The 27671-nt window shown below is 41.9% G+C and overlaps 1 protein-coding gene and 1 long non-coding RNA gene across 2 annotated transcripts; one reads left to right on the forward strand and one right to left on the reverse strand.

Moving 5' to 3' along the window:
* Positions 1 to 837: 837 nt before the first annotated feature.
* On the forward strand, positions 838 to 5050 carry LOC128075850 (uncharacterized). The gene is made up of 3 exons (XR_008204129.1): positions 838 to 1000; positions 2105 to 2216; positions 4972 to 5050. It is a non-coding gene; the product is annotated as an uncharacterized LOC128075850 (long non-coding RNA).
* CUL4B (cullin 4B) lies at positions 3855 to 26992 on the reverse strand. The gene is made up of 21 exons (XM_052672960.1): positions 26881 to 26992; positions 25622 to 26131; positions 22863 to 22978; positions 19282 to 19385; positions 17803 to 17872; positions 17253 to 17326; positions 16113 to 16275; positions 15926 to 16015; positions 15566 to 15648; positions 14556 to 14623; positions 13398 to 13516; positions 12668 to 12860; positions 11609 to 11713; positions 11250 to 11360; positions 10448 to 10533; positions 9516 to 9623; positions 9257 to 9370; positions 8539 to 8644; positions 8292 to 8464; positions 7621 to 7773; positions 3855 to 6832 (listed from the first exon to the last, which is right to left on the reverse strand). Exons 1-21 carry the CDS (start codon positions 26891 to 26893, stop codon positions 6737 to 6739), a joined length of 2655 nt encoding a protein of 884 aa, XP_052528920.1. The 5' UTR covers positions 26894 to 26992; the 3' UTR covers positions 3855 to 6736.
* Positions 26993 to 27671: the final 679 nt, after the last annotated feature.

Here is a 27671-nt window from a genome sequence, read left to right on the forward strand (position 1 = left end):
CTGCTGATGGCTGTCAAGCTGATCCTGTTCTCCTGAGACACTCTTTCCATTTTCCACTGGATTTGAACACGAGGACTGGGATGTTTATGTACAGCATTACATTTTACTGCATGTTTGATGTCACTAATTTCAACAAGGTGCTGTCACGTACAGAACACAGGTCTGCAGCACGTTCTGAGTTCTTATTTAGGATTTGGTTCATAAATTCATGCCTAACTTCAGATAGATTGGCTTTTTTATGGCCTTCATTCATCATACATGCTAGATAACCAGCATGTGCTTAATCCTGTGTGAATCCTTCAGCTAGTTGGATGAGATGTCTGTAATCAGACTTTCCTTAATCCAAAGACATGCAAAAGGCAATGGATGTCAGAAGCGAAGTGTTTGGTGCTTAATGAAGCACTGGGAATCCCCATGATTCTGATCTGCAGGGTGGAGGAGCACAGTTTATGAAGACAAAAAGAATACCAGGGGCGTGCAGAAGCCACTGCTTTATTCCAGTTGTTTTTAGGAGTTCACTGAGGTTCTCTCCATGCAGCTCCACTTTTGGAGCTGTGCAGCAGCACGGGGATGTGCTGAGATCTGGGCACCTGCATGAAGCACGGCGTTGCCCAGCACAGCCTGGCAGCAGAGTGCTTCAGCTGGGGCTGTTACTGGGGGCATGATGGCCGCAGCCTTACAATCACTTTCTATCTACACTGCATGAAAGCTGCACTTCACTCTCACTCGGAGCAGATGGCGGCGTTTCTGAGTTGCTGCATTTCTGGAGGAGGTGGTGATGGGAAACCAAGCCATTAAACGCTGCTGGGCCAACAAACTGCTGAGTCAAGACTGGGGCAATCACGTGGAATGCCAAAAAAAGAAACCTTTGTGCTGAGGTGAAGGGATCAGAGCCCAGGCTGCAGCAAGCGGCTGCAGAATTTCCTGCAAGAGCCCATTGAGATCTCACACTGTGACACAGCTGGAAAAACACGTTCCCAGCCTGCAGGCAGAAGCAAAGGTAGGGAGGCGGCGCTGGGCCACGGGCGTGTTATACAAGCATGCTCACGATGCCATTTTAACTATTTGCTGGCTGGGATATTCTGCCTGTAAGCAGACTGCTGTAAGCAAGCAGCATGGATCAGCAGGTCCCCGGTCATCCCACTGCCAGCAGCCCTGTGAGTTGTGAGCGATGCAGATGATGGTTTGGGGTATCTGGTGATGTTCAGGAGCAGCCCTGCTGCCGTGGGACACGATGTGTGTTGCAGAGATGGACAGTCAGGCAGCTGGGCTAACAAGCAGCAGCAGATGAGACTTGTGCATTCTGTGAGTTATGCCAAATTGCTGAGTTAGATTGTTCCACAGGGAAAAATGGACAGCTGTTTTTCAGTGGGTAGGCTGACAACTCAGTGCATTCTGTAGGCTTGCAGCAGCATGGCAGAAAAATATCAGTAATCAGAAATTTGTATTTTTAGCTACATACAGGCTGACTTCTTGGGGATAAATGTCAGCTTTGGAGCAGCAATTGCTATGTGAAGGAGCTCAGCTCCGTATACTGGGCACCTCCTGCTTCTGCTCTTATGAAAGCGTACTGACAGTAACTTGTTTGGAGAAACTTTGGCAGGAAGCTTCATGCTCGAGCAGAAAGCTGCATCTAAAAGCACAGGGGTGGAAGGGAAATTGCATGATATAGCCATTATCTTATTAGGATGTTCTACTGCAGGGCTGCAGCGCTCCCCAGCACGCCAGCATGACCCCTCTGCAGGCAGCCCCCAGTCACATGCCGCATCCAGCCCTGAGCCAGCGCCTCTCCCTGCCTGGTCCTGAGCAGAACTGGTGTAGGCTACAGCAACTATCCTGCTTGGGTTGGTCTGCCATGTGCTATTGGAGCGGGGACCTCAGGAATAAGAAGCAAGGAAGAAGAGGCAGTGCAGCACAAGGCCATGCTCCCGGAACAGGCTGGCTGCAGCCTACAGGCAGGCCTGGCCCTGCTCCACATGGGCTGCGTTGTCTGATGAAGCAGAACTGCTGGACTCGTGGTTTTGAAAGGACAGCTTTTCATGGTAAAAGATTACTTAACTGTTTTTACACTGAAATACTTGATGGCATTTCTCTTTTCCTCCAGCTCTAAAACAGAGGAGCTTCAAGCTGACAAACAGCCCCGATTTAAGGAGTTAAGCTGAAGAGCTCTCATCACTAAAAGCACATCTGCTGCATGCCAGCTACTTTCTCTAAGTGTAAGAGGGCTTTAGTTATGGCACTGCCATTCACTGCTTGACTGTAGAAAGACAGCTTTAAAAGTTTCTGCTTTTGTGTGTATCTTAATGCCTGTGGGATACAAGCAGCAGCAGGACAAGTTCCAGTAGATACTTGAAAGCCAATCTTCTATCAGGCATCAGTTACTTAAACAGGAAAAATAACTGCTCCCCTGCAGGCAGACCCATTGCTCCTTTCCCCAGTTCTTTCCATGTTTGCATTATTGCCCTCTGCACGGAATTCATCTCCCTTACATCCAGAGCAGAAAAAAAAGAAAAAAACAGAAGATCTTAAATCGATTACTTGATTGGCACCAGTTTCCCTTGAAATCAAAAGATTACTTTATGAAATGCAATACACCTTACAGTAACAAATCAGGAGTATTTACTCCAACTATTCACTTAGTAGGATTTAAAAAAAAAAAAAATACAAAATTCTGCAGGGTTATGGAAAACACAGAAAGTCAGAAGTGTTCTCTTGAAGTAGGAACTGTTAGTGGAAAGTATCCCACACTCCTGCCTCCAGGCCGCAGCAGAGCAGAACACCTGAGCAGCACCAGCTGAAGCCGCCTGCTGTGCCCCCTGTGAAGCACTGCCCACCCGAGGAACCTTTTAGGATCTCCCTGCTTAGAATCACAGAATGGCTCAGGTTGGAAAAGACCTGAAAGATCACCGAGTCCAACCCCAGGCTGAGCGCTCTGCTGCAGCGCCTTTGGCACAGCTGGCGGGAGGAATCGCCGCTTCCTCTCCTGCGCTTCCCTGTGCTTTCAAACCCTTTCTCTGGAAGCAAAGAATAGAAATAATTCAGGAATGGAAGCTGCTTAGAAAACCGAAGGGATTTTAATGACCGAATGCAAAAGGAACTACTGGGATTCAGGTAGCAAACAGGTATTGTGCTGGCGGAGCAGAAGCTGAGGATTTTAAAGAAGCCACAAACGTGAGAAGCCCAACATACAGCGGTTTGAGGAAAAAGGCATTTTACACCAGAGTTTATCAACACAAAACTGTTTAATATTTATTAAATGACACAAAATACCTAGATAACAGACTCACTCTCTGAAAGGACATGTATTTACATTATTTACCAACTTTAAGAAAGACTCTCTGTACCCATATCAGACTTGTTATGAAACATTAAAAAGGTTTTGCTGCTTTTTGCATCAACGGATGCAATGGTGACACATGCCCTGTTTGCAAGTCTGCATAAACTCTCACTTTTTGATGCAGTGAAAAAGCACAATTCTATATTCCTGTAGCCGAGTGAAGAGGCTGCTGAGAATAACAGGGTTAGTTGTCTTCTTCTTCCCACTCCAGACGTACTCTGAAGAATTGTTATACAAAAAGTATATTACATTTTTGAATGCTGCTGTACTCTTACAATTTTAGTGTAACTTTCCAAAGAAAATATTCTTCCTACTGTATGAAATCACTAAAAACAACCCAACAAAGTGGTATTTGGACATGTATTTAGATGCACTGTTTAAAAAAAAAAAAAAAAAAAAAAAAGAAGAAAGCATTAGGGCAAATGATATGCTTAGGAAAAAATCAACCAGCTGACTGATAAGAAAAGAGCAGAGACCAAAATATGAAGCACAGCTAAAGCAACTTAATTTGCTAGGGTTTTTTTTTTTTTTTCCTTTTTATTAACTATTTACTTTGGCACCTCTGTGTAAACTATAGAACAAAACAATGTTTACAACACATTTGCAATTACAGCATTTAAACAAAATGGTCACTTTTTAAACCAGCCAAGACAAAAAAATATTCCATTTACGGGTATAAAGATTAAAAAACTTAAAATATATATTTCTAAGAATAAACTGCAATTTCTTATGAACAAGGTGCTATAAACTGCATGCAAGAGTCAAGATTAAAAATGTGTGGCCAAACAGACGAGCTGTGTTATAGCCAAATGAGCAGTGGTCCGAGCCCACTCGTTTTTCATCCAGAGATGCATATGGCTCAATAGGCAGGCACGTGATCCCAGCAAGAGGTTGCAGAGTTGTACAGCCAGTCAGTAAATGTTGGCTGCAGCTTTGTCATGAACGAGGAACGAGCAGAAGAGATGAGCAAGTGCTCAGGGAAAAGCCATGAAGAACGAGAAGCCTTCTCCCCTCCCTCCTGCTCCTCCACTCAGCCCAGTCAGCGTTCTCAGTGCTGCTGCTGGGTTGCTTTAACTGCATTGCTGCACGGGGAGCCTCAGATCGCTGAAGTCTTATGAGAGCTGAGGACGTTTTTAAAGTCATAATTTCTGCGTTTAAGTGACTGAAGCGGATGGGATAAGAATTAAACAGGCCCTGCACCTGTCTGCTCAGTCTGACTGATTGCAGCAAGCTTACCTGATGAGGGAGGATTTCACCAGAATAGGGATTTTTGATGTGCAATGGTGTTTGATTGATTTGCTACAACCAAGTGAAGGGAACCAGTTTGACAGCGATTTTTAAAGTCTTCTGTCTCCCAAAGAGTTTATGTTTCTTCTCCAAAACACCATTTTAAAAGGAATCTTTTATTGGCTAAAAATACAAAACACATACAAGAAAAAGGAACGCTGAATGGAAAACACAGAAGGGTTGTTCTTTTTTTTTGTTTGTTTGTTTGGTGGGGGGGAGGAGAGCATTTTCTCCCCAGAGGATTGCCATTTGAAATAAGACTTAAAGACTTGGCTCTGTTCGCAGAGCAATCTTTGAGTTTTTTACCAAATAATTCTATTAATGTTTTTTTTTTTTTTTTTTAACAGAGGCAATTGTGGCCCTGGATGCCTACCAGTAGTTATGCTGTAACAGTGTCAAAGGTTAAGGCAGATTTTCTGCAGATCACCTGAAGAACTGTATTACAGTTACTAGAGGGTGACAGTAAGTAATTCAGTAGGAGAAAAAAAACCACCTGCTCCATCTGTCAACTGAGGACTGTGTACAAAAGAAGCCTGAGAAAACATACAGCTGAAGAAAACACAGAATTAAACCATGGACCAAAAAAGCAGTAAGGATGGGACACGTCAGATACAACACACACACACACACCCCCTCTCTCACATGTAGGCCCCTGAAAGTGGGATCACAGTGATAAAAGTTAGAGATCACAGAGCGCTAAGTTACACTGTCACTGAAAAGAAAGTAACATCTTGCTTACAGGAAACGTCTGCTATTCCCCAGGACTGTTAGTGCCTGAACAAAGATGAGGTTTTTCATTGTGCTCTGCAACACAGCTGATTGTAGGTCTAAAGCTTGGCTGTAAGGAAGAACTGTTACGTAGAGGAGTTACCTTTCCTGTTGACATTTTTCACCCCATGTATTCCTGTCGTACTGCTATAGCAATAAAAAACAACCTGTTGAAAAAAAGCTCTACATTCAAGTGACTTATTCTCTCGTGTCTTATCCAGATGTAAAGAATCTCTCTGGTCACCTAAGACGACGTTTTAGATGCCTTACAGCAATACTTAGCTATCTTTCTGTATGAGAGGTAGGCTTCTGGGTTTCTCGGAGGCCTGCCACATCTAGGGCTGAGTTCTTAAAGCTTTAAGTTAAAGCAATCCAAAGCAGGGCAGCCTCCTATGTGCCCTGTCTAAACCTTGAGGTTTGTTCAAGTTCAGAATGTTGCAAAACAAAACAAGTATTAAAATTAATTTGTAGCTTTTGTTCTTATAGCTTTACCACAAGAACAGTGTGGCTTTTCATAAATACCTTTAAATAGATTCTCTTTTGTAGAGTATTGCTGCCAAGAGGTGAAGGCCTCCTACCCATGTCCAGTAAGAACTGTCACTTTTGTTTCCATTATGGCTGTTTTATGTTAAAATTCCCAAAGGTGAACACTAAGGTCTTACAGGCAAGCCATACAAATACAAATCTGAACTTGTTTTGTTGTAGCAGTTATTTAAGAATGATATTTGTATACATATGCCCACGCTACAAACTTGTATAAATCATTTTATATTGGTACCATTTTGTCTTAACTGCAACCAAGAACAGATTCCACTAGATCAGCAATAAGCGCAGCTCGGCTTATTCCCCACCTCCCCTCCCCTTGAGAAAAACCCTCGTGTGGGTATCATCCAAACCAATGGTATGTTGCTAACTGAAATGCATTCTGTACAGTAAATTAAAAGTTTGCATGCAGTTTAAGCATTTTAAAGGCTATTTTCTTATATTAACCTTCTGTTTCCATTTAAAGGTGTGAAAGACATCTGTCATATCAAGGGACTCTCCTCTTCAGACCCAGAGTCAAATGGAATTACGAAGACCAGATACTTTCTTGCAGCTTCCTGCACATCTTACTAAATAACATGCAAAGAGTTCAACAGCATTCTTCTTAAAATGTAAATAGTACTCTTTAAATGGGCATGTTAACCACTGAAAGAAGTCCACTCTACTATTCTCCTCCATTACACTGCTTTCATTCAGTCATCGGTAGTATAAAAAGTCAATTAACGGGATTAACAGGCTAGTTTATCCACTGGCAATTGCGTATGACACCGAGTGTGCAGTAAAACAAAGGCCAACATATGTTTATGCAATATAGTTGTACTGATTTGGGTTTTCTTTATCTCTTTCCATGTAGTCTCTGTCAATTAAGGATTCTATTCTCTTCTTAAGGTCAGCAGGCTGTAAATTAAAGCAGACGTCAGCATTATTATTTTGTAGTCAGTGCTTCTCAATTCTACCTAAGCCAAACACCCATACTGTTTGAGATGACTGATGAAACATCTCCCAACACAAAGCTGCTGAAGTTTGCAATGTGCAATTAAAGAGAAAGCTACAGAATTAGCTGGGATGCACCACATAGCTGAGCTCAGATGTTATCAGAGACTCATAGAATCTACGTTATCTAAGTTTTATGTCACTGTCTTCTGGAAAATCAGTTTGCACTCATACACAGTAAGCTGTTCTTTCCCACACTGCATCTGTGGGCCACTTTAACTTTGAGACACCAACATGTAATTTCCATTCCATAATTTTTTTCATATAACACAATCTGTCTGGAAAAAAACACTGTACATTGACTGGCTACTGATCTATTAATATGATATTAGCCAGATTAAGTCGAGGATCAAAATGATTCCTGCTTATCTGAACCGGTCGTCCCGATTCTCTCAAGACTGCACTGCCACAACACTTGATAAACAGAAGAACATCGACATGCAAACAGCTTGGCTTCACCATCATACTAACAAACTCCCAGTTCTCAAAACCTTTACTATGTTGTACTAATTTAGAGGTAACATTCACATGAACTAATGAAACTGGCACTTAAAGAACCCTGAAATAACCTATTTTTTGCTCCTCCTATCAGGAAAGAAGAAACACGTTTCGGATAGAAGCACCGTTTAACTGAGCACAGGTGAAAGGACAAAGAGAGCAAATTTTAAAAACGAAAGGAATCAGTACTGCACCTTTACTGGGAATTTAAGCTGGTTGTAGACCTCTGACACAAGCAAGTTATGACTCAGTGTTTTTCGCATCTTCATAATTCGCACGATGGCCGCATCGATCTGGTACTGCCGGTCCTGGAACACCCTCTCTGTAGTGCTTGCCTGCTCCTCTACCTGATGGATCCATTTAGGAAGAGTTTTAAAGAGAACACCACAACTGTTGAATACATTCTTCTTCATATCTAAGATGAGTCTTATTTTGAGACTCTAAGATGTCTACTGTAAAATACTGGACATAAATCCTACAAAATATGCAAGTCCACTGTCGTAAGAACTCGTGCTGGGAGTAAAATCTTTGCACAGATTTTACATTAGCTGGCAAATTCACAGTGGATCTGTTCACAAATCAGGAAAGCTCTAGGGAACGATTGAGGTGAACAGAGCATCCACTACTTGGAACCTCTGCTGATCAACTGTAGAGATGATGGATTTCTAAGTTAGCACAGAAGCTCGTGTTTAAACGTCCACTGTTAAGTTTGTGCTATCATCCAAAATATACGTGCATCCTTCACACAGATACCATTATGGACATTACAACTGAGAGGAATAAAGCTTATAAATGGGCAAGCAACAAGATACTCAGCCCAAGAATGAAATACCTACATTATTAGAAAAAACAGCAAGAAATATACCGTTTCTTTCATCTGAATTTGGTTGATTTTTATCCTGAACAGCTTATGTCTGAAATCATCATTGCATGTGAACTTATCACCATCTTCCACATCTTTTCCTTTGGGGCTCTTAGTCAGTACTCTAGCTTTGCCACAAGCCAGAGATTGAAGTGTCCTTCTCAGCTCTCCATCCTCTAAAGCAGAAACAGGTTGGTTAGTATTTTCACTCAAGAACACACTCGAAGCAGTCAGTGTTTTTAGTACCAACCTATCCCAGTGGCTTGCTTTATCTCCTCTAGACTGAACTCCTCTCCTTCATTAAACATGAGCAGCACTAGTGTCTGGAACAAGGAGACCTGAAGCTCTTTTTTGCCCTATCACAAAGGAAATAACAGACATCATTAGGCTGCTTTAGGGGGATCAACTCATTCCTCTACGGCAGTTATTTCTCTTACAGGATGCAGTTGCCTCATTCATTTTAGAATATGAAAGAATAAAAGTTATTGATCTCCTCATGTTTACTGTGAAATGCAGAGCAAGACAGAGGTCAGATTAGACTAGCACACCCACTGAAAATTTGCTAATGTAGGCAACTTCAGACAAATTCAAATCCAAAGTGTGCTTAAAATTACAATCTGAAAGACCTTTAATCCAAAATGTAAGACAAGTATTAGTTCAAAAGCACAGCTGCTATTACTAGCTTGGATAATACTTGTTTCATCATTAACATTATGAAAAATAAAACTGAGTAAACATTCCCAGCTCTCAAGGGAAATCTTCCTGAGATATATTCACACCCACAGAGAGATGATAAAGGGAAATAGTTGGAAGCTCTCTAAAAACTGCTATGTTCTTCCAAAACTTGTTTTTAATGAAAAGGCTTCTACGTTTGCCATGGGAGAACAAAAACATCTCTATACATTCCTAAGGTACACCCATATTTGGATCTGGCAAAGTCAGGGGAATAAGAAAAACAGGAGACTCACCTCTTTAAATTCTGCTTTCAGCACACAGTGTCCTAGAGTTGACTGCCACTGAAGCTTCCTACCACTGTGTTTTCCTAAGTAAAAGGTTTTGAAAATCTCCTGCAGTTTTACCATCTAAAAAATAGGAAAAAAAAAAAAAGCCATGATACCAAACAATTTCTACTTTAAAAGCTCTGCAATCAAGTAAGACAAGTTGCAGATGAAGCCAAGGTGCACTTCTGCTAGGTTGCTGCTTGGCATAGTGGGTGCATATCATTACCTCTGGGGGCAGGTGGACCTCCATAGGCACGTAGGTTGGCCAGTAACCCATAGTCAAGATATTCACTGTTAGTTCAATATTGCCAGGTACATTCTGATTTTGCATATACTGCAGAAAGAAACACGTTGAGAGAAAACAGTATTGGTGACACGTGTTTTCAGCAGGACTGAAAAGCTAGCCAGAGAGCATGATGAGAGCACAGAAGGCAATAACCCTGTGGTATCTTTGCTGCATAAAATGCAGGTTATGTAGAGGAAAAGTAGAATATAAAAACAGCACTTTTCTGATATTCTAAAGGTGCTTTACAGGAAGATAATAACAAAAGTGCTTTAGGAAGCTGATGTGAAGATGCACCCACTTATATGTGAATTGAGGAAACTAAGTTGACCTTTGCTTATAAGCAAAACAGTACAGAACTGCCCTAAGTAATGGCCAAAAGGATTGGCCTGGAGGCATTGTTACCTGCTTAAATGACTGAACTTATGAGGCAGTCCCTCAGCATACAGTGCTATTAACTAGCACTAAAATGTTTTTAATTTTACAGTTCTTCTTCCATTACATTTCTTTTCCCTGTTCTTTTTTTCCCCTTTTAAAAACTACTTCTTCCAGTTTATTTCCAGCTTCGTTGATCAAGAGAACCACCAACAAATTCAGCAACATTTTCAAAAAGTACAGAAACAAATTAAGAAATCAACTCCCACTGAGTTTCAGTAGGCACTGCTTTCCCTGTCAGATATTTGGGCACTCCCTTAGAAAGCAATCACTTAGATTATAGGCAAGTAACATAGGAATAATCCAAAAGGAGTTTAACTCAAATTACAATAGAAATGTTTACAATTAAAGACATTCTGTATCTCTCACTAGACTTTCTGAGAACACCTCACTCAAAAAACAAGTAAATGAAGGAGCCATGGCAGGCTTCTCAGCAGTACCTGTTTAAATTGTATCATTATGTCTTTTGAAAGCTCCATATCTTTAAACATTCCTTCAAGTTTGCTCGTGAAAGCAGCTCCACATTCTGTATTTGGAAACAAAAAAAGATAAATCCATTCATAAAAAGAACTTTTATCAAATACTGCAGAGCAGCTTCTCTACATATAAGAATGTATACTGAGGCAGGATGATCTATTTCATCAAGTGTTCTTAAATAAAGATCTGGATATCATTAAGATAATAACAAACAATAGGGGGGGATGTTTTAGTTACTTAGTTACTTTGCAACCAGACTTTTTTCCCCACAAGGAAAACAGACCATTCCCCCTCCAACTGCACTGGCAATTTGTCACTCAGGCTTTTATTCCAGTCTTCGTGAGCTTCCTGCCAAACTCTCCCAATGGTGGAACAAGACTCCGAGCTGTAAGAATCCTGCTGCTACCTCCCACAGACTCCATTCTAAAGCAATGAAGACCAGAGTACAGAACTGCCAGCCCACAGCTTCATCTTACTGAGCTCACATGGAGGAAATAACGAGAGGCCATCCTCAAGTTTGAACACATCACTGATAAGCTCTGCATGGAATCTCAACTCTATCACACAGGCCAAAATACAGAATGAGCTTCAAACTGTTGGTTTTTGGCTATTACTGTCAGTTACTAAATTTAAAGCAAATGATTCTCCTCAAAAAACACCAAGAGATCTTTGCTGTCATATAGAGGGAAATCTAAACAGTATTTCTGAGTAGTCCCATTAGAGTGACTATTTTCAAATAAGGCTGAAAGAACCATAGGTATTTACCATGTTTGAGTTTGGAAAGCATAGATTTTTCAGCATCTACTGAAGCACTCTTCCCAACTAATAGTCTCTTTGCTAGATCTTTTTTATAGAAGGCCTCAAACACATCTTTTCCTGTAAGAGATGAGATTTGATAGTGATCACAAAACACTGGAAGCTTTTATATAAACATTTTTTACTATTAAGGGGCTTTAATGCTCAATAAAACCAACGAGGACCTTGATGTTGACATTTCAATAGATTTGGAGACAGATCTCATAACGGGAATTTTAACTCATTAAACAGCAGTACACTTAAGAATGCAGAAAGACTGCAAAAGTGAATCCAGTGTACCTTTATGTTGCTGGTTAAAGAACACTTACCATATATGAATCTAAATATGATCATAATTTTATCCAGCATTTTTTCAAGTTCTTCATCAGTAGCTTCTTTGTTGCCTGCCCGAAGCTTTGAATCTACATATTTAGCTAAAAGAACATTAAGGAATAAGTTTAGCACACGCCCAGCATCACAATGAAGCAGTACCTTAATGTTTTTCTGCTTTTATATCTAATACCATTAAATCTTTTGGAAATTAAAGGATCTTGAGGTTACTTTAATCACAGCTAGTTATAAATCTCTTTTCAGATAAGCAGTTGTTGCATCTTAACTTTAGTACAGTTAAATAAAATCTTTGTGTATGTGTGAAATTCTGGTCTGTATTACAATCTTGGTGCACAAAGCCAACACTGCCGTTAACATGGCTGTATTAGTAAAGATCATGATAAAGAAAAGGAATATGTAAACTAGTATTTCAATGTACTGTCTATGCCACCCAATTTCTCTAACAGATTGCAGTCTAGCTTCCAATTGTTTGGTAAGCAGGTGAAAAAGAAGGGCAGAAAGCATCGTGCCACCAGCCTGAGAGCACAACAGGGAGCAAAGCCAGTGTTAGGCACCATCCAGGCAAACCATTAAGGTATTTCCAGTTGCAGAGAGCTAGACACATAACAGAAAGATGTAAGCAGCCTGCTTTGCTACAGAGGCTCTGTTACCAAGGAGATGAGTTCAGTGCAATGCCACTTCTCTCCACTTTTATAAAAACATGAAGACAAATACCTACGTGGAGCCCCAACTGCCCTGTGCACGTGGTAACTGCACAGTTATGTAAGGTTCTGAAAGTCAGAATTACTGGTATTCTCAAAACTGGAAGCCAGTCAACTGCTGGGATGCCTAAGTGCTAACAGCTTTCACTTCTGTAACCGTAACCTCTGCAAGAATTCACCAGCATAACAAAGCACAAGAGATCCCACAGTCTGAGGATGCATTGTGTGTTAAGGCACAGCACAACAATTCCATCACATCACATCTCCTTAAGCTGCATTGGCAACTTCCTCCCATCCCTCCCACCAAATTCTCACATGGGAAGAGATAGAAAATACCTATGAGTTCAGCTGGCTTATTTGGTCTTTTGTTAATGAATGTTTCAAAGGCTTCTTTCATGGCGTTTACAAACTTCTCATTCTTGAGAAAGCAAACATCAATAATATGGTCAACCTTGTCTTTAAAATCAAGCAGTTCTTGGACCATGGTTTTGTCTTTTTCTGGATTAATTACTATGGTGCTACCAAATGCCTGCAAAATAAAACATTTTTCAATTATGAAATTGAATAATGAATGTAAATGACAACATTCCTAAAGCCTAAGTTATCTCTGTAATACTTTGGTTTTAATATTGAAGTTAAGTTGCACTAACACAACAGAAGAAACAGCATTATAAATGAATTACTACATAATCATTCTCAGAACTTGTATGTCGACTCAAAACCAAATTAACAAATACAGAACTTTTTTCTGACAGTAAATTTTAAAAGGGTGATGAGAAAAGTGTTTTGTCAGTATCAAAAAGCACGTGGCAAAATAGAGTTGTCTCCCAGAATCAGCTGTAAACAAAATAACTGCTAATTTGTTCACAATTTGGCAATTAAACAGTTGATGTTTTCTTCAATGTGACTCGAACAGTTACCATTCTTTACCCAGTAGAATTTGAGAGGCCATACATTAAATGGTTATCAGCAAGTGCAGTTAATTCTCACAGATGCAACAGTTTCCAGAGATCACTGACATATCTGTGTATAAACTCCACCAACACCAGAGCTCTACAAACAATACCTTGATGTACTCAATCCAGTGCTGCAAGAGAACTTGCACTCCACCTCTCACCCGACTGAATAACTGATACAGAAGGGACAGGTCTTGAATTCGGTTTTCATCCAGAAGGTGGTTTAAACCTGCAAATAAGAGAATTTTAGCAGCAGTTACAAACCTACAGTAATTCAAAGAGAGCACAGCTTATAACTGCAGTAAGGGCAGTTCAGTGCTGGTATTTCTTATCAGTTTTTTTCCCTCCCCCTCCCTGGTTTGGAAAGCTATCCAGCTAACAGAAAGAGTAAAATGCAGAATGGCCACTTGAGCTGATTCTGAGGCTAATTCACACATCACACCACTTTTGCCTGCTCCTGCTTTGCTATTCCCTTAAAATTTGTGGACTTTATGCTCTACTGATCAGTAGGAAAGGTTTCTTGGCAATTCCAGCTGAAAAAATAAATTTCACAGGTGGTTGAAGGCAAGAAGCTTCAAGAAATAACTTCACCTTCCACTTTAAAGTTTTTGGCAAAAGGCTCTAAGAAAAGTAGCTGGGTAAATACTAAACACTTGATATTGCTCTGAACAAAGAATCTACCCCAGATGTGCAAAAAGATGCTCACACACCTCTGTCATCCAGAATCTGGCAAGCAAGAACCGGATCACTTCATTGCTCAACTTTTGATGAGCCCACATTTATCTCCAGACCCTCTCTCAGAGTAACAAAGGATCATTCTGATTCCACAGACACTGTTACAGAGCTGTGGCAATGTTCTTTGCAGCTCAAGTTTATTATTTTTTTTTAAAGTTGTATTTTATGAGTAGCAAGTGATCAGTATTTCTGTTGTCTGGTAAAACCATAACTCAAACGCTGCTCCCTTACCTCTGAGTGTCCAAAATGATACTTAACACACTGAACTGAAGAGAACCCCAATTTAGTTTTCATTTTACTCTGCTGTGTATCTGAAAACCACCACTGTGGCCCTGACAAGAACAATACTTGCCTACTTGCAAAATGGTCAGTGCTATTCCATGAACTGAGTTGCAAAGGGCATTACAGAATGATGTCAGCTGGAGCCCTGCCCCAGCATTTGAACCTGTCACTTTTTTTTTTATTTCCCCCAGTACAAGAACTGAAAGCCCCAAGCAATAATTAGAAACACTTCTATAAAGAGGAAAGATTACCTTTCTGGAGAATGGCTGTTAAATGTTCACCTAGAAGTTGCTTTTCTACAGTAGCAATTAGTGGCTTCCTATAGAAGAAAATGTTTAGAATTACACATTTATCCTTTTTCCTTCTCAGTAAATGTTTTTTTTCCTCCATTTGTTGACTGAGGAATTAACTCTCACATTAAGCAAGCAGTGACCTCTAAGCAGCTGGACCAAGACTCCAACAGTGAAGAAGCTGAGCAAGAAGTCTATGAAGAATACACCTTTTCCTGCTTTGTGGGAGATTTGCCTTGGGAGCAGGAAACAAGGACATTTCACGAGCCAAGAGGTATTCAAACAAAATAAGGAGGTGGCCACTGATAACGGTGTGGAAGAAGGAAGCCACTACATGAGCCCAAGTTTTTAACAGCTCAAGGAAGTAATAAATCAAAATTTAAGCTTGTAGCAGCAAAGCACCTTCCTCACTGGAATGCTCTGCACCTGCTTTTTAAGAAGTTGCTAACACTTGCTCATAGTTTTATGACAGTGGTGAGCACAGCAACCACAGCTTTATGTTAGAAGGACGTTCCTCGCGCCCTACAGTCATGACTTCCACTTAGTTTATATTCAGGGGCAGGATTTCCTCACCAAGACTCAAGGGTGCCATTAGTCAATATCTCACACTCCGTAACAAACATGCAAATATTCTTGTGTAAGCATCAAAAGTTTCTTACTTGAGAATTCTCCTCTCAAATAAATTGGCCCTATCTTTTTCAGGTAAGATAAAAGCTGATTATTTGCATGTCAGGAAGACGCTCAGACCGGGAGTGGCAGCCTCTGTTCCTCCAAGCAGACACCCAACAACGTTTAAGTCACAACTAATAGCAGCTTAGAAAAAAAGAGTATCAGATGTGTCAACCAAGGCAGTGATTCATCATAACCGAGAAATTTTGGGGAACAAGAAGCATTTGATAGTCAGTCAGTGACTGAAACAAGCTGATGGCCCTCAAGAGAAGAGCCAGACCAAGCAAAGAGATTGCACTTACTGCGTGCTCTGATCCAAGTAAGTGATTATCCTGTCTGCTTCTTCTTCCAAGCGCTTGTTGACATGGTGAAGATATTCTGGAACCTGGAAGTGCCAGCATAGTTTTGTATATTTTAAAAATCAAGAGAGGAAAAAAAAAAAAAAAATCAGTAATATTGGCTGACAGCAGCAACAGATCCAGTTGGAAGGGGCAATCATCAGCACTCGAAGGCAACTCCAAGTGAATTTGCTTTTCAGGCTATGATAAACATGCAAGGCACAGTATGGCCCAACACACTACGTAATGCAGCAGAACAGCTCCTCCCCTTGAAAAGCACTCAACTCGTAGGTATAATAAAATACCATTAAGCATTCAAAATACCTCACGTTCCTGCATCAGCCTCTGTCCTTCTGCTGCATACAGACGGTTAGTTTCTTCCAAGAATCTGTGCTCAAAAGAATCTTGATAAATCTAGAGAAACAACACAACGAGCCACGGTAAAGCTTACCAAGCACTAAATAAGAGTAAGATATTTATTGATTTACAGTTAGCACAAAAGTTTACTCACCTGCAAGTCAGAAAGCATGCTCAGAAGGCTCCGCAGTAAGCTCCTATCGATAGCCTCACCATTTCTTTCTCTCTCAATCAGCAGAAGAATGCCATCAATTGTTTTGTTCTGAACCTTCTGATCACTGATTATATGAGTCCTGAACAATTCTAGCCCCATATCCCTAAAAAGAAAATAAAAACTATTTAATAAATTAAGAATCACCTCTGAATAATTCATTAATAAAACAAGACCTAGATCTAACAGGGAGCCCAATAGCTTTCTCCAAATTCCTCATTCCTCTGCCCCCAAATCACTTAAGGTGGATAAACACATGCATACTAAAATTAATAATGACAACACACCAGCAGTAAATGACAGATTTTTGAAGACCAATGCACACATTTTTCCTAAATAATCACTGAACTTTTACAGCATTTTCTTTTTTACTTGGCAGATGACAAAACTGTTTGAACAGCAGCTTCTACAAGGAAAGGAGAATATCATCCTCACTTCCATACATGAGCTGTTGGGCAATATCCCTTTTTGTCCATCACTTCCTAATCTTTATTTCTCTTCAGCAGCCCTTAGAAAAACTCAGCGATTTGAAAGACAAGGAATGATCACAGCTTTAGGCATCTCAGTTCAAAAGCTCCATGAATTTGGAAATGTGATTCTGGGCACTTGTAGAAAATTCAGGCCCTCCATCCATCATTCTTTTATTCTGTGGCAAAGTAATTCACACAGTATAGCTCCCAGTCAAGAACCAAACACACAGTATGGTGATGGCATTGAAGGGCATTTGCTTAATTATTAGAACAAGAGAGAGAGAATAACTTGCTCTTATTTCAGGTAACTTTTCCCCTTCAAAAACATTCAATGACTACCACACGTGTAAAAAGCAATACCCAAACAAGCCAAACCCTGGCACTTCGTTTGCTGAACATGAATACATGCTTTATATTGCACAAACTGGATGCTGATATCTACTTAGCTGAGACTTTCTATCAGTTATTCTAGAAGAATCTGCAGTTCACCGTAAGGACATTAAAATGAAGAAGGTGTGTCCTCACCATCCAGTTTCAGGTCAGTGGAAAGTACTTTGCCAGACAAGTGGTAACTTAAATAACCCCCTCACGATGTTATTCTCTGTGCCCTTACCAAATAGACGGCAGCATCGAATTCTGAAGTACGTAAGTTCGGTCCAAGAACAAAAAAATACTTCTAATCATAATCTGGTACGAGAAGAAACAAAAAAAAACAACCCACAATTATTCCACTCTCGAAACTGAGGAGCAAAACAAATGATGCTCAGTGGCAACAACAAAGAAATCCCCAAGTGAGGTTTCAGGCAGTTTGTTCAGAGCGCGCTGCCAATCCCAGAGGGCCATTCAATGTGACACTCAGCATTCTTCTCCTGAAAAGAATAGCTTCTTTCATAATAGGTACAAGCAGAAAACAGCCTGCATGGAAATAACTGTTCCGAGTTGCACTGGCCACCCCCTGCTCCAGTGTCACCATATCAAGAAATACACTGCTGTATTTTCAAGGCTCTATTCCCAATGTACTAGATACAATGTATTTCACAAAGAAGCCTTATCAAAATGAAAGATAATGTCTCAGAAGCACAGCGTGTTGGTAAGGGAACAGAATTAAGTAAAGCATCAGCTGGACTAGAAAACTGCTTTTCCTCCCAAAGAGAAAAACTTACCATTTGTCTGCAGTGATCTTGCCAACATTTGTCTATTTTCTTTAGAAAAAGAACACTATCCAAGGAATCCGTGAAGAAATCATTAAGAAAATTATGATTAATAGGTTGCATTAGCATTGAGCTTAACTTAAAACAGAACAAAAAACACATAACAGTACAACAAACTCACCTATTACCAAGGAGAAGCACCTAATTTCTTTCAAATTGTTTAATTTTAATGAAGGCCATGTTATAAACAAACTGCTTTCAATAACAACAAACCCAAACAGTTCCAACTTCCCTGTTTTTAAACCTAAATACTTCTGAATGTTTTGTCCAACGCCCCAGCTTGGAGAAGACGTGCAGAGAACACTGAAAACCCACACGCTTGAAACTCCAATAATCCACAACATACACCAGTTGCTCCAAAAGTAATGCCTCTTATTTATTTCCACAAACAACCAGAAGGAGCACAGTAACACCAGCTGATAGAGCATGATAGAGGAAAGTCACAGCTACAAAACAGTGTTTCAATAGTCACCACCACTGGCTCTGCACCTGCACCAGCCATGAACAAGAGCCTGCACATAACTACCTGCACCAGGTGACCTCTGTCACTGCTGCTGAAATGCACCACCCAGCCCTCGCTGTGCTCACATCCACTGTCTGGTCTCCATCAGTGTTCAGCAAGTGTCAATGCATGTCAGTGGGTGCCTTTTTTCCCTGCATGAAGGGATTCAGTCCCAGCCTTTCGCTCCGTACGCATTCCCATGTCAGATGCCATTCTGTCAGTGCCCCTCTGCTGCCATCTGTCACACAGCCACACAATGTAATGGGACCTGGTGGGAAGGCCCAGCCTCAACTGCTGTACCATCACCACCATAAAATAGGAGGCATTACTTTTAGAGCAGCCCCACTACATATAGGTGCTGTAACTTCAGCTCATATCAATAGGAAACATCAGGAGATAGAAATTTGTCCTCAAAATTCTACCTGTACTCAGCCTGCAGCATAATTCTGGTACCAACCCAAACCCACTTAACAGGATCTCATTCTGATGCAACTCCAGACTTCTCCAGATGAAGCATTCTGACCCTCAGAAGCAGTACCAGCCCAGACCAGTAGCACCTTTCAAACAAGACAGGAACTAGCTGCTCCAGCTTTCCTTTTTACCTGAACAAGGCAATCTGAGCACGTGACACAACAAACAGTCTTTCTCTCTCTCCAGAGTCTAATTTGAACTTGTACAAAATGTACAAAATGTCAAAACATTTCCTAAGTACCAATGAAACTTTCTCAACAAGTTTGCAGGTGGTCACAGATATACAGGAACCAGAATTGGTCTTTGTGAGGTCCTACAAAAACACAAATAGACCCAACTATGCAAAAACCAGGAATTCAGGTCACCATAGCTCAGTGTCATGAACTACTTAGAGAAATCCATCACTACATACTGGCAGGTAAAAACATTTTGGCTTGTCAACAGCTAAAAAAGGATATTCTCTGAACTGGTGAATTTGTGCTTTAATGTGGTCTTCACAGATTTGTCTCAATTGTTTGTACAAGTTTGCTGAAATCTTGTAGGAGCAGAGATTTTCAACAGCCTGCAATAAAGAGAAAGCGACAGTAAGAAGTCTGTCTGTGTTCTCACATGTGGTTTTACAAGGAAAAAAATAAAAGACATGGGATTATGCTGCTTCTCACTCCAAGTCCATCATCTTCTGATTGCAGCACTTAACATCTGCATGCCAAACACCAGAGATAAGTGACTGCAATGGTAAGAGACAAAGGAGAGCTGTGCCCTGAGCAGCTCAGAACATAAGTGCTTATTAATTTCAGTGTACAGAGCATGCCTGTTCCATTACACTGAAGCCCCCTCAAACATTTGCTAACAGCTCACACAAACTGTTAAACAGCTAACAGCCACTGTTACAAGCACTGCTTTGGTTATTGTTGTGCAACTGGTAATCACTGCTGGGGTACACAGCACTTCTTGATGGAGACAGCACAAGTGAATCAGTAAATATGGGCTCTGTGACACAGCAAAGCTGGAACAAAATAAAACCCAGCCAACACGGCCAACAGGAAAATGAAACTTGCATAAGCTCATCAGAAAGCAACAGGTACAGCAAGAGTAAGCATGGCATTAAAGCTGAGCCAGCATCTTCCGAGCATCAACACACAGAAATGTGAGCCAAGTGTGGGACATCTGAATTAGGATTAGTAAAAAAAGCCAGAAATTGTCAGAATACACAGACCTTAGTATCTGCAAACAGCAATAAAGTCATCTCTGACTTAACACATAAGGAATCCCAAACAAATACAACAACACAACAGAACACACTCTAGACTACAGCTCAGAGTAGGTTGTGAAGGATAAGCAACTCTGTCGTGCTGTACCACCTGTAGGGGTAGGCTCAACATTAATTCCCACAACCTGCTGCTGCTTATTTGTCACTTTGATTTCAGAAGAAAAAGATGATTGAAAACCCCAAGTTTAAAGAGACTTGATTCAAGTTCCACTAAGCAGGCGACTGACTTCTCCAAAGTAAGCTGGAGAAGCAACAGAGCAAGAAAGATGGATGCTTCTGACTTGCTGGTTGCCCACACAGCCCCCCAGCCTCACTTCTAACCAGCACTCCAACGCCAGCAGCGATTCTGCTGTACTTGAGCAGCAGGTGAGAGCTGCTGCTCAGCTCAGCCACTTCAGCTGAACATCCTCCTAACTGCTGCCTATCAACCCAAGTGCTATTTAATCACACTGCCAAAATCCTTCGAGAGCTTGGCCTTTTTGCTGCACACAGAAAAACACACCTATGAGCAGATATGAGCACCTGCTTGTTTTTATACAGTGCTCATATAAAGCTGTGCTTCTCCATTTGTGCATCAGAAATCCCAAAACATCAAACACAAGGCTGGTGCTGGAACACCAAATACAAACCTTCTGCATCTCTGTTGGCAACAACCATAAAAATATTTTTATTTCTGAATTCTGCCCAACTTACTGGCATTATGATGAGGATTTTTAAGGGGACAAACTTCCTCAGCACACAAGCAAAAGTTTTAGCAGATTTGCTTTATGAAGCACAACACCGCTGCAACACTACTGCCAATTTTATTGCTAGAGTTACAAGACATTATTCTACACAAGGAATCCCTGATAACTTTAGTAGCTGTAATTCATCAAGTGGTTTTACTCTGAATTACCAAAATAAAACCTTTTCATCAGTGTCTTACAGATGGTCAAAACATCTGAATCCATGAATTTAAGGTGAATTTTAGTCTTTTAATTAAAGCATCCAAACGAGGGTTTGTGGTAGGGAAAGCAGGAACAAAACAAGCACTGCTTTGATGAAGGAACCTCAGAACTTCCCAGAAGTAGTGTGATTAGTTTAGAGGAAAAAAAAAAAAAGAAATTATAGATATGGTACCAAAGATCTTATAGATATGGTACCAAAGATCTAGATGTTTACTTCCTGGTATTAACAAAAGGCTTGTTCCCATAGAGCAGCAGTCAATTCCACAGAACTTCAGCTGCTCACAGCTGTGTTCTCTCCCCTCTTGGTTGGGGAACAAAGCAAGTGCAAAACTAACAGCCCACAACCAAACAAACCCTCAGTGTTTGCTTGGTGAAGTTTTCCAACACAGACAAGAATGAAACTAAACAACTCAACTCCACTAAAAAAAAAAAGGCATCCTATTTTGAGGTGTGCAGCAACAACTTCTGCAGGCTTCTGCAATTTCCTCTATGCTTGGATAATGGTGTCTGCCAAGGCACGTTTGGAATCAGATCCATTTACCAAACAGTTGCTCAGAAATGACATCAGTAAGCACTAAAAACACCGGTGATTCCCAATCATTTTAAATCACAACATTTTTAGATTTATAAAAAGAACAGGAAAAAAGTCATACCTGACTGCACTCTATTTTCTTGAAAGGTATCTACATTATTATGATGTTAAAACAGATTAAAAAGAAAAATCTTACCCTTTTCTGTGAGCAGAAGAGTCATGAAAAGCTAAGGCTGTGACGAAAACCAGCAGGACTGGAGTGGCAACATCACAGCAGATACAAAGTTGTATTAACAACCTTGCATCTTTAAGCCACTTTGAACACACTGCAGTACTTGACTGGCAGTTATTTGCTCTGCTCTTCAGTCCAGAGCAAGTTATTTTAAACACGAGCCAATGCAGCCTGTACTTTGTTATTAGCTTCACCAGTGAGCATTACAAAAGTGTAATAACCTTAAAAATGCACCAGACCAAGGCACTTGGCCTGGGAGGATCCAGGTTTCACGAGGAACACAACTTATTTCTCCCTCAAGCTGATCCCAAACCTTGTGCAAACTGCATTTCTGTCCCAAGCTTTTCACAGAAACCAGGCAAATCTAATACAGTGCTTATCAGAAAGGGGAGGGAATGAGGAAGAACAAACTCAAAACCAGGTGAACAGAACGACATCTACAGAAACAGAGAGCAACCAACAAGGTAATAAAAGCTTTCAAAGTAATTAGAGTGCTTCCCTATAACAAGCTTCAGCAGTAATGCCACTAAAACTCTAAGTTCAGAGCAGGTGAGGAGGAAGAAAAGTCTCCTTATCCCATCCACCAAAAAAGAAGTTGAGTTTATAAATAAAAGGTTATGAGATGCAGTTTAAGACCTCCTTGAAAGTTTAGGGCAAAACAATCAGAGCTGTTGCTGAAACAAACAGAAGTGAGCTCTCAGTTGTTGGACATAATGCTGAATGACAAGCAATTACAAACTGAACCACGACAGTATTGTATTTACTTTTAAAAAGGCAAACAAAAAATGTTGGTTTTCAAATGAATTCCTTCTGAGCCTCGATCAGAGCTATAAGAAATCTTTTCCTTACCTAAACACCACCAATTGAGCACTTCCATATTTCTCCTTTAGCAGCTAACACACCACAAGACCCAAATGCAGCTACTTGCCTTATTTATCAACAAAACATCACGTTCTTGCCATTACTGTAAGATCAAACAACAACAGGAAAAGACACCAAAAAAACCCGAAACCATCAAGAAAATCCCTCCTCTCAACACTTCTACTTCAAGCACTCACCTGATAGAGCTCCTCTAAGTTGTACTTAATGGAAGTACTGTTCTGGATTGCTTCTACGGCTTCTTTCAGTTTTTGCCAGGTTTCATCTGTGTAGTTTTCAGGCAATTTGGGTTTATCTTGAAAAGAAATTATTTTATAGAGTTTGAGAAAGCATTTAACAAGAGTCAAATATTTTACCTTTTACCAAAAGCACAAATCTAACTCAGAGAAGAGAAAGTAGAAGTTGATGTTCTAGCTTATAATTCACATGTGAAAAGAAAGCAATAAGGCAAAAGCAGCTTCTTGCATTTGAAATGGCAACACACTATAAACCCAGCATTACTCTTCACACACACATGACAACACCAGCAGCCCTAACAGCCTGTGACTGTATTGAAAAATACAAATAAAAACCAATCCAAATAACATGGGGGGCACTAAAACCCAGGAAGGTTGTTCTGTATCTTTATTACACTCCTTCCTGGTACCAGAATAGTACAGGTGGCAGGGAAAAAAACAACAACAGAACAACAAAAGCTGAAAATGATGGATTAAGGGATAAGGAGTTGTGTACAGCATACTTTTAACTAAATACGTGAATTCAACTCTGCATTAACTTGGAAAGAAACTCTCAAGAAACGTGCATAGAAATAGTTGGTGTAATACAGGCTTTACGGTCACAAGGAAAATCTCTGGATTTTGAACTAATCTATTTATGTCTCTCTTGGGTTTGGCCAGAGGATATTTGTACAGTGAAGGCCTCTTTTAATGCTCATACAGCTCAAGCGTTTGCAGATTTTCCAGAGAGGCCCTGCTATGCAGAGCCCACAACAAGACCAGAGCAATTACCACGGGATGAAGAAGATTGCCTGTGTCACATTCTCAGAAAACCAGACTATTTTAAAATTACAAGTTCTCAAGCTTGCTCAAGTGACCCCTTTTGTTGGGTCACAGAAGTTCCCAAATGCAGATGAGAAAAGGAGAAAAATTAGGAAGTCAGATGCATATCAATGTCACCAACAAGTGAAGCTGACTGCATTCAAACACACTTTTGCAAACTTAAAGTAAAAAACAAACAAACAACCAAACACCCCAAAACTCTCTGATTTCTCTTGGGGATTAAAAAAAAAAAATGCTACTTCTGTTTACTTTTCCCCCCCATACACTTCCCTACAGTTCTGGCAATATCCCAACACTGACTGTACCACACAGGGACAACTCACTAAATGGGGACTTGCTCATTTTCACCAGCCTGTAACGAATAAGACGTACAGGAGTAAACACCAAGCTTCTGAATCTTAGAAGTTGTAAAGGATGTGTATGGCTATCACAGACAAAGCACGCTACGATTGTTAGTCGTCTTGGCATGTGAGCATAAATAAAAACCAGAGATGCAGATTCTCAAGATGTTCTTTTTAAGGAAGTGACTCCAAGAGCAATTCATAAGCAATGATGACTGCAGCTCCACACCATCCACGACATGTATTAAGTGTGAAAAGTTGCCTTCTCTTAAAACTAAGAGAGTACACACAGCAGTGGCATTTATTTCTCATCATCATGTAACCACGTATTGTTTTAAAACAACCAAGTGAACAGATGGTGACATGGCAGCATGGAAACGGACCAGGAACATTCTTGAGAGTTCGGTGGTCCTTAAAGCAAGGAGTCACACTGGAACATTGCAGTGGTTCAGGTAATCCTGGTTGTCACCTTCTGTGCTATCTCTATAGAACATTTGTATCGACTGCACCTTTAGAAGTAAGTTTTAATCTCTGTCAGATCTTTAAGCCCTCTCTTCTCCTATCCAAACACGCAAAGAAAAACAGAAACACTCAGGAAAGTAAGTTTTTGGATTACTGTAAAAGAGAAGAATGGGCTAACAAGAAAATCTCACAATCTTCAGATATTTTAAGGGTAAAAACTACAGAATTTTAGCTAGGCTCTCTGCCTTCACCTAGTTCAGTATTGTTCATTAGAATATCATGCAGCATTCACATCAGAAAGCTTTATTTCTCTGCTTGAGTTGGTCTCAAGTAACAACACTGGAAAATCTCCATCATGTTGGTTGAGAACTTACAAAATAATGTGAATTTGAATAGAAAAAAGGAAGAATGCATTAAAGTAAAAAAGATGTTAAAAAATTAAACGATTAGTATGGCAGTGATCATACTGCAAGAAAAATAACCTGCAGAAGTCTGAACTACCTACTTTGAAGTCAAGTAGGGGAAGCAGAAAGGAAATCCACCTTAATAGCTGGATAATCACATTAGTTTCAACATTTAAAACTAAGCACAAGCAGATTAACCTACAAACAGACAAAATACACATGGGCAAGACATGTAGATCCAAGTCTATTTTTTTTTAAAGCGTATTTTGCAAAGACTTACCATAAACAAGGCTAAAACATGCAGTACACCCTGAGTCAGGATTACTGGAAAAGTGTTTTCAAACTTTAGAAGTTTGATCAAAGGTGATTTACACACTTAGGCAGTAAAACATTTCCTTCGACATACTAGACAGGGCCTTCTCCTCAACAGAGTGAACATGGTCAGAACAATAAGCCCAGGCAGGGAAGTCTGGCTCAGGATGTGCACGTGATCGGGCAGGGATGCATCATCAACATAACCCCCCCTTTACATAAGTCTAGGAACGTTTACCACAGAAAAGCATTTCCTGTAAAACCTGGAGCTATTTGAAAGCCAACCGGTTTTCACGTTGAAAACAAAACACAAAGTTGAGCGTCAGCTCCGCAGAGATTGTGAGGAATTACGGGCTGTTACCTTTAAAGTTCTTGATCACTAATTTCTTAGCGGAGCCAGGTTTACTGTTGGCGAAACTGGACACAGTAGAGGAGGCAGCTTTGGTCAGGCCATTGGCGTGGTGCCCTACGGCCACTGAAGAAATTAAAAGGCTTTTATTTTTGAGCTGCTGTTGGTGCTGCTGTTGAGAAGAGGCAGCGGGAGAGGAGGAGGAAGAAGACTCTTCAGCCATCTTCACATCGAGTCCGATAAAATCCAAGGAGTCCTCAAAGCGCAGCTTCTTCTGGAGGTGATGGTTGGAGGAGGCAACCCCTGAGGAGGAGCACGAAGAGGCGGTGATGACCAAAGAAGACAAGGAGGAGTTGTTTTTGGAAGGAGATGAGGAGCAGGAGGAAATGGAATCGAATTCCTCTCTTTCGGAGTTGCTGTTATTTAACTTTCTCTTCTTGCAGGAGGAGCTGCTGCCGCTACTACCATCAGTGGCAGGCCTGACCTCCTGAGCTGCAGCGGAGGGGTTGGGGGAAGAGAAACCTGTGGGAAACATGAACACACACAAATGAGCAGGCTGAGGGGCACCAAATCCTGGCGGTACGACAAAGAGGAGAGAGGTTCAGCGTCGGCCTCCGGCGTCTCTCAGCGGAGTCCTTTAACTGCTCTCTCCGTATCGACAGAGTCCCTCGGAATTCCCCCTCCTTCGCCTTCTTATTCCTCGGAGGAACCACCGGCTCTCCTCTCTTCCCCGTCTCTTTGCGACTTTCTTTCTCCTCGCGGCTCTCCTCCGTCTCCCGCCGCCACTCCTCCCTCAGGGCAGCGCCTCCGCCCCCGCCTCTCGCCACCCGCGGGCTCTCCTCAGCGCCGTTCACCGGCCGCGGCGGCTCCCCGCGGCCCCGCCACCACCTCTCCTCCTCCGAACGGCAGCTGGAGGGCCGAGCGCGGCCCCGGCGCCCCGGCCTCGGCGCGGCCCTCAGCGCGGCCCCTGCCGCCCGCTCCCCGCGCGGCTCCCGCCCGCCCCTGTCCGCTGCCGGGGCGCTGCCGGGGCGGCCGGGCCCGGGGCTTGTTATTGTCAGTGCGGGCGGGGAGGGAGCCTAAAGATGGCGGCGCATCCGCTCGCTGTGCATGCCGGGGCGCGGCCGCCAGACGGGCCCCGCTTCGGCCCCGGCGGCGCGACCCTGCCCGCGAGGCCCTTCCTCCCAACCGCCCCTCCTGTCGATCCCGCGCTCGGCCCCGCTGCTGCCTCCGCCGCCTCTCCCCGGCCGCCGTCTCGCTGCCCTCTGACCTACCGGAAGTGATCATGGTTGCCGGCCGCTCTAACGGCCGCCCGCCGGACCCCCTCGCGCGCCGGCGCAGGGCGTGGCGTACGGGGAGTGGGCGTGGCCAACGGCCCTCGGTGCGCTCCGCAGCGGCGCGATCGCTGCTGACGTCCGGTCCGCGCGCGGGGTTGTGCGCATGCGCGGGGCGGGGCGGGGCGGGTGCTGCGGCTGCGCTCACGGCTGCGTTCGTCCGATCTGGCGAGGAGCTCCGTCGGTGTGCAGAGGAAGGCCCCGCCGGGTGGGAGCGGGTGGCGACCGGTCGGGGCCGTGCCGTGCCGGGACTGCCACTATGGCTTTGCTTTGTTTCCCAATGAAACTCGGGGGAAGGTGTCTAAGTGTTTGTTGATTATGTGCGTCAGTATTGTATCATGTTTTGTCCTTTCCTGTTTTTTTTTTTCTTTAACACTGTGTGTGTTCTGACTGTGTTTCACTTGAATAAATTATGCTATTTGTGATTTTACTTTGCATGGCTGCTGTCATTTGTAAGCATTGCATTTTAATTAGTTGTTCTAGTATCGCAGTTGATTCATTGCTTTGCTGTAGGAAAGGAGCTTGGATGGTGACCTGATCTTTCACATCCTTCACACCACCAGTGACGTTTCCATTTGGATGTCAGTGTGTATGGCTGTATGGCACTTAGCTGCTTGCAGAACAAACCCCTTTCTGGCTGCTTTTCAAAGAGATGAGTAGCTGTTCTGTGTACTGGAGATGGAATTACCGCAGCTGGCATGAAGCAAAACGTTTTGATTCTAATGAACGCT

Source organism: Tympanuchus pallidicinctus, unplaced genomic scaffold, assembly GCF_026119805.1.
Source record: "Tympanuchus pallidicinctus isolate F22 unplaced genomic scaffold, pur_lepc_1.0 scaffold13, whole genome shotgun sequence".
In the NCBI taxonomy this organism is placed as follows: domain Eukaryota; kingdom Metazoa; phylum Chordata; class Aves; order Galliformes; family Phasianidae; genus Tympanuchus; species Tympanuchus pallidicinctus.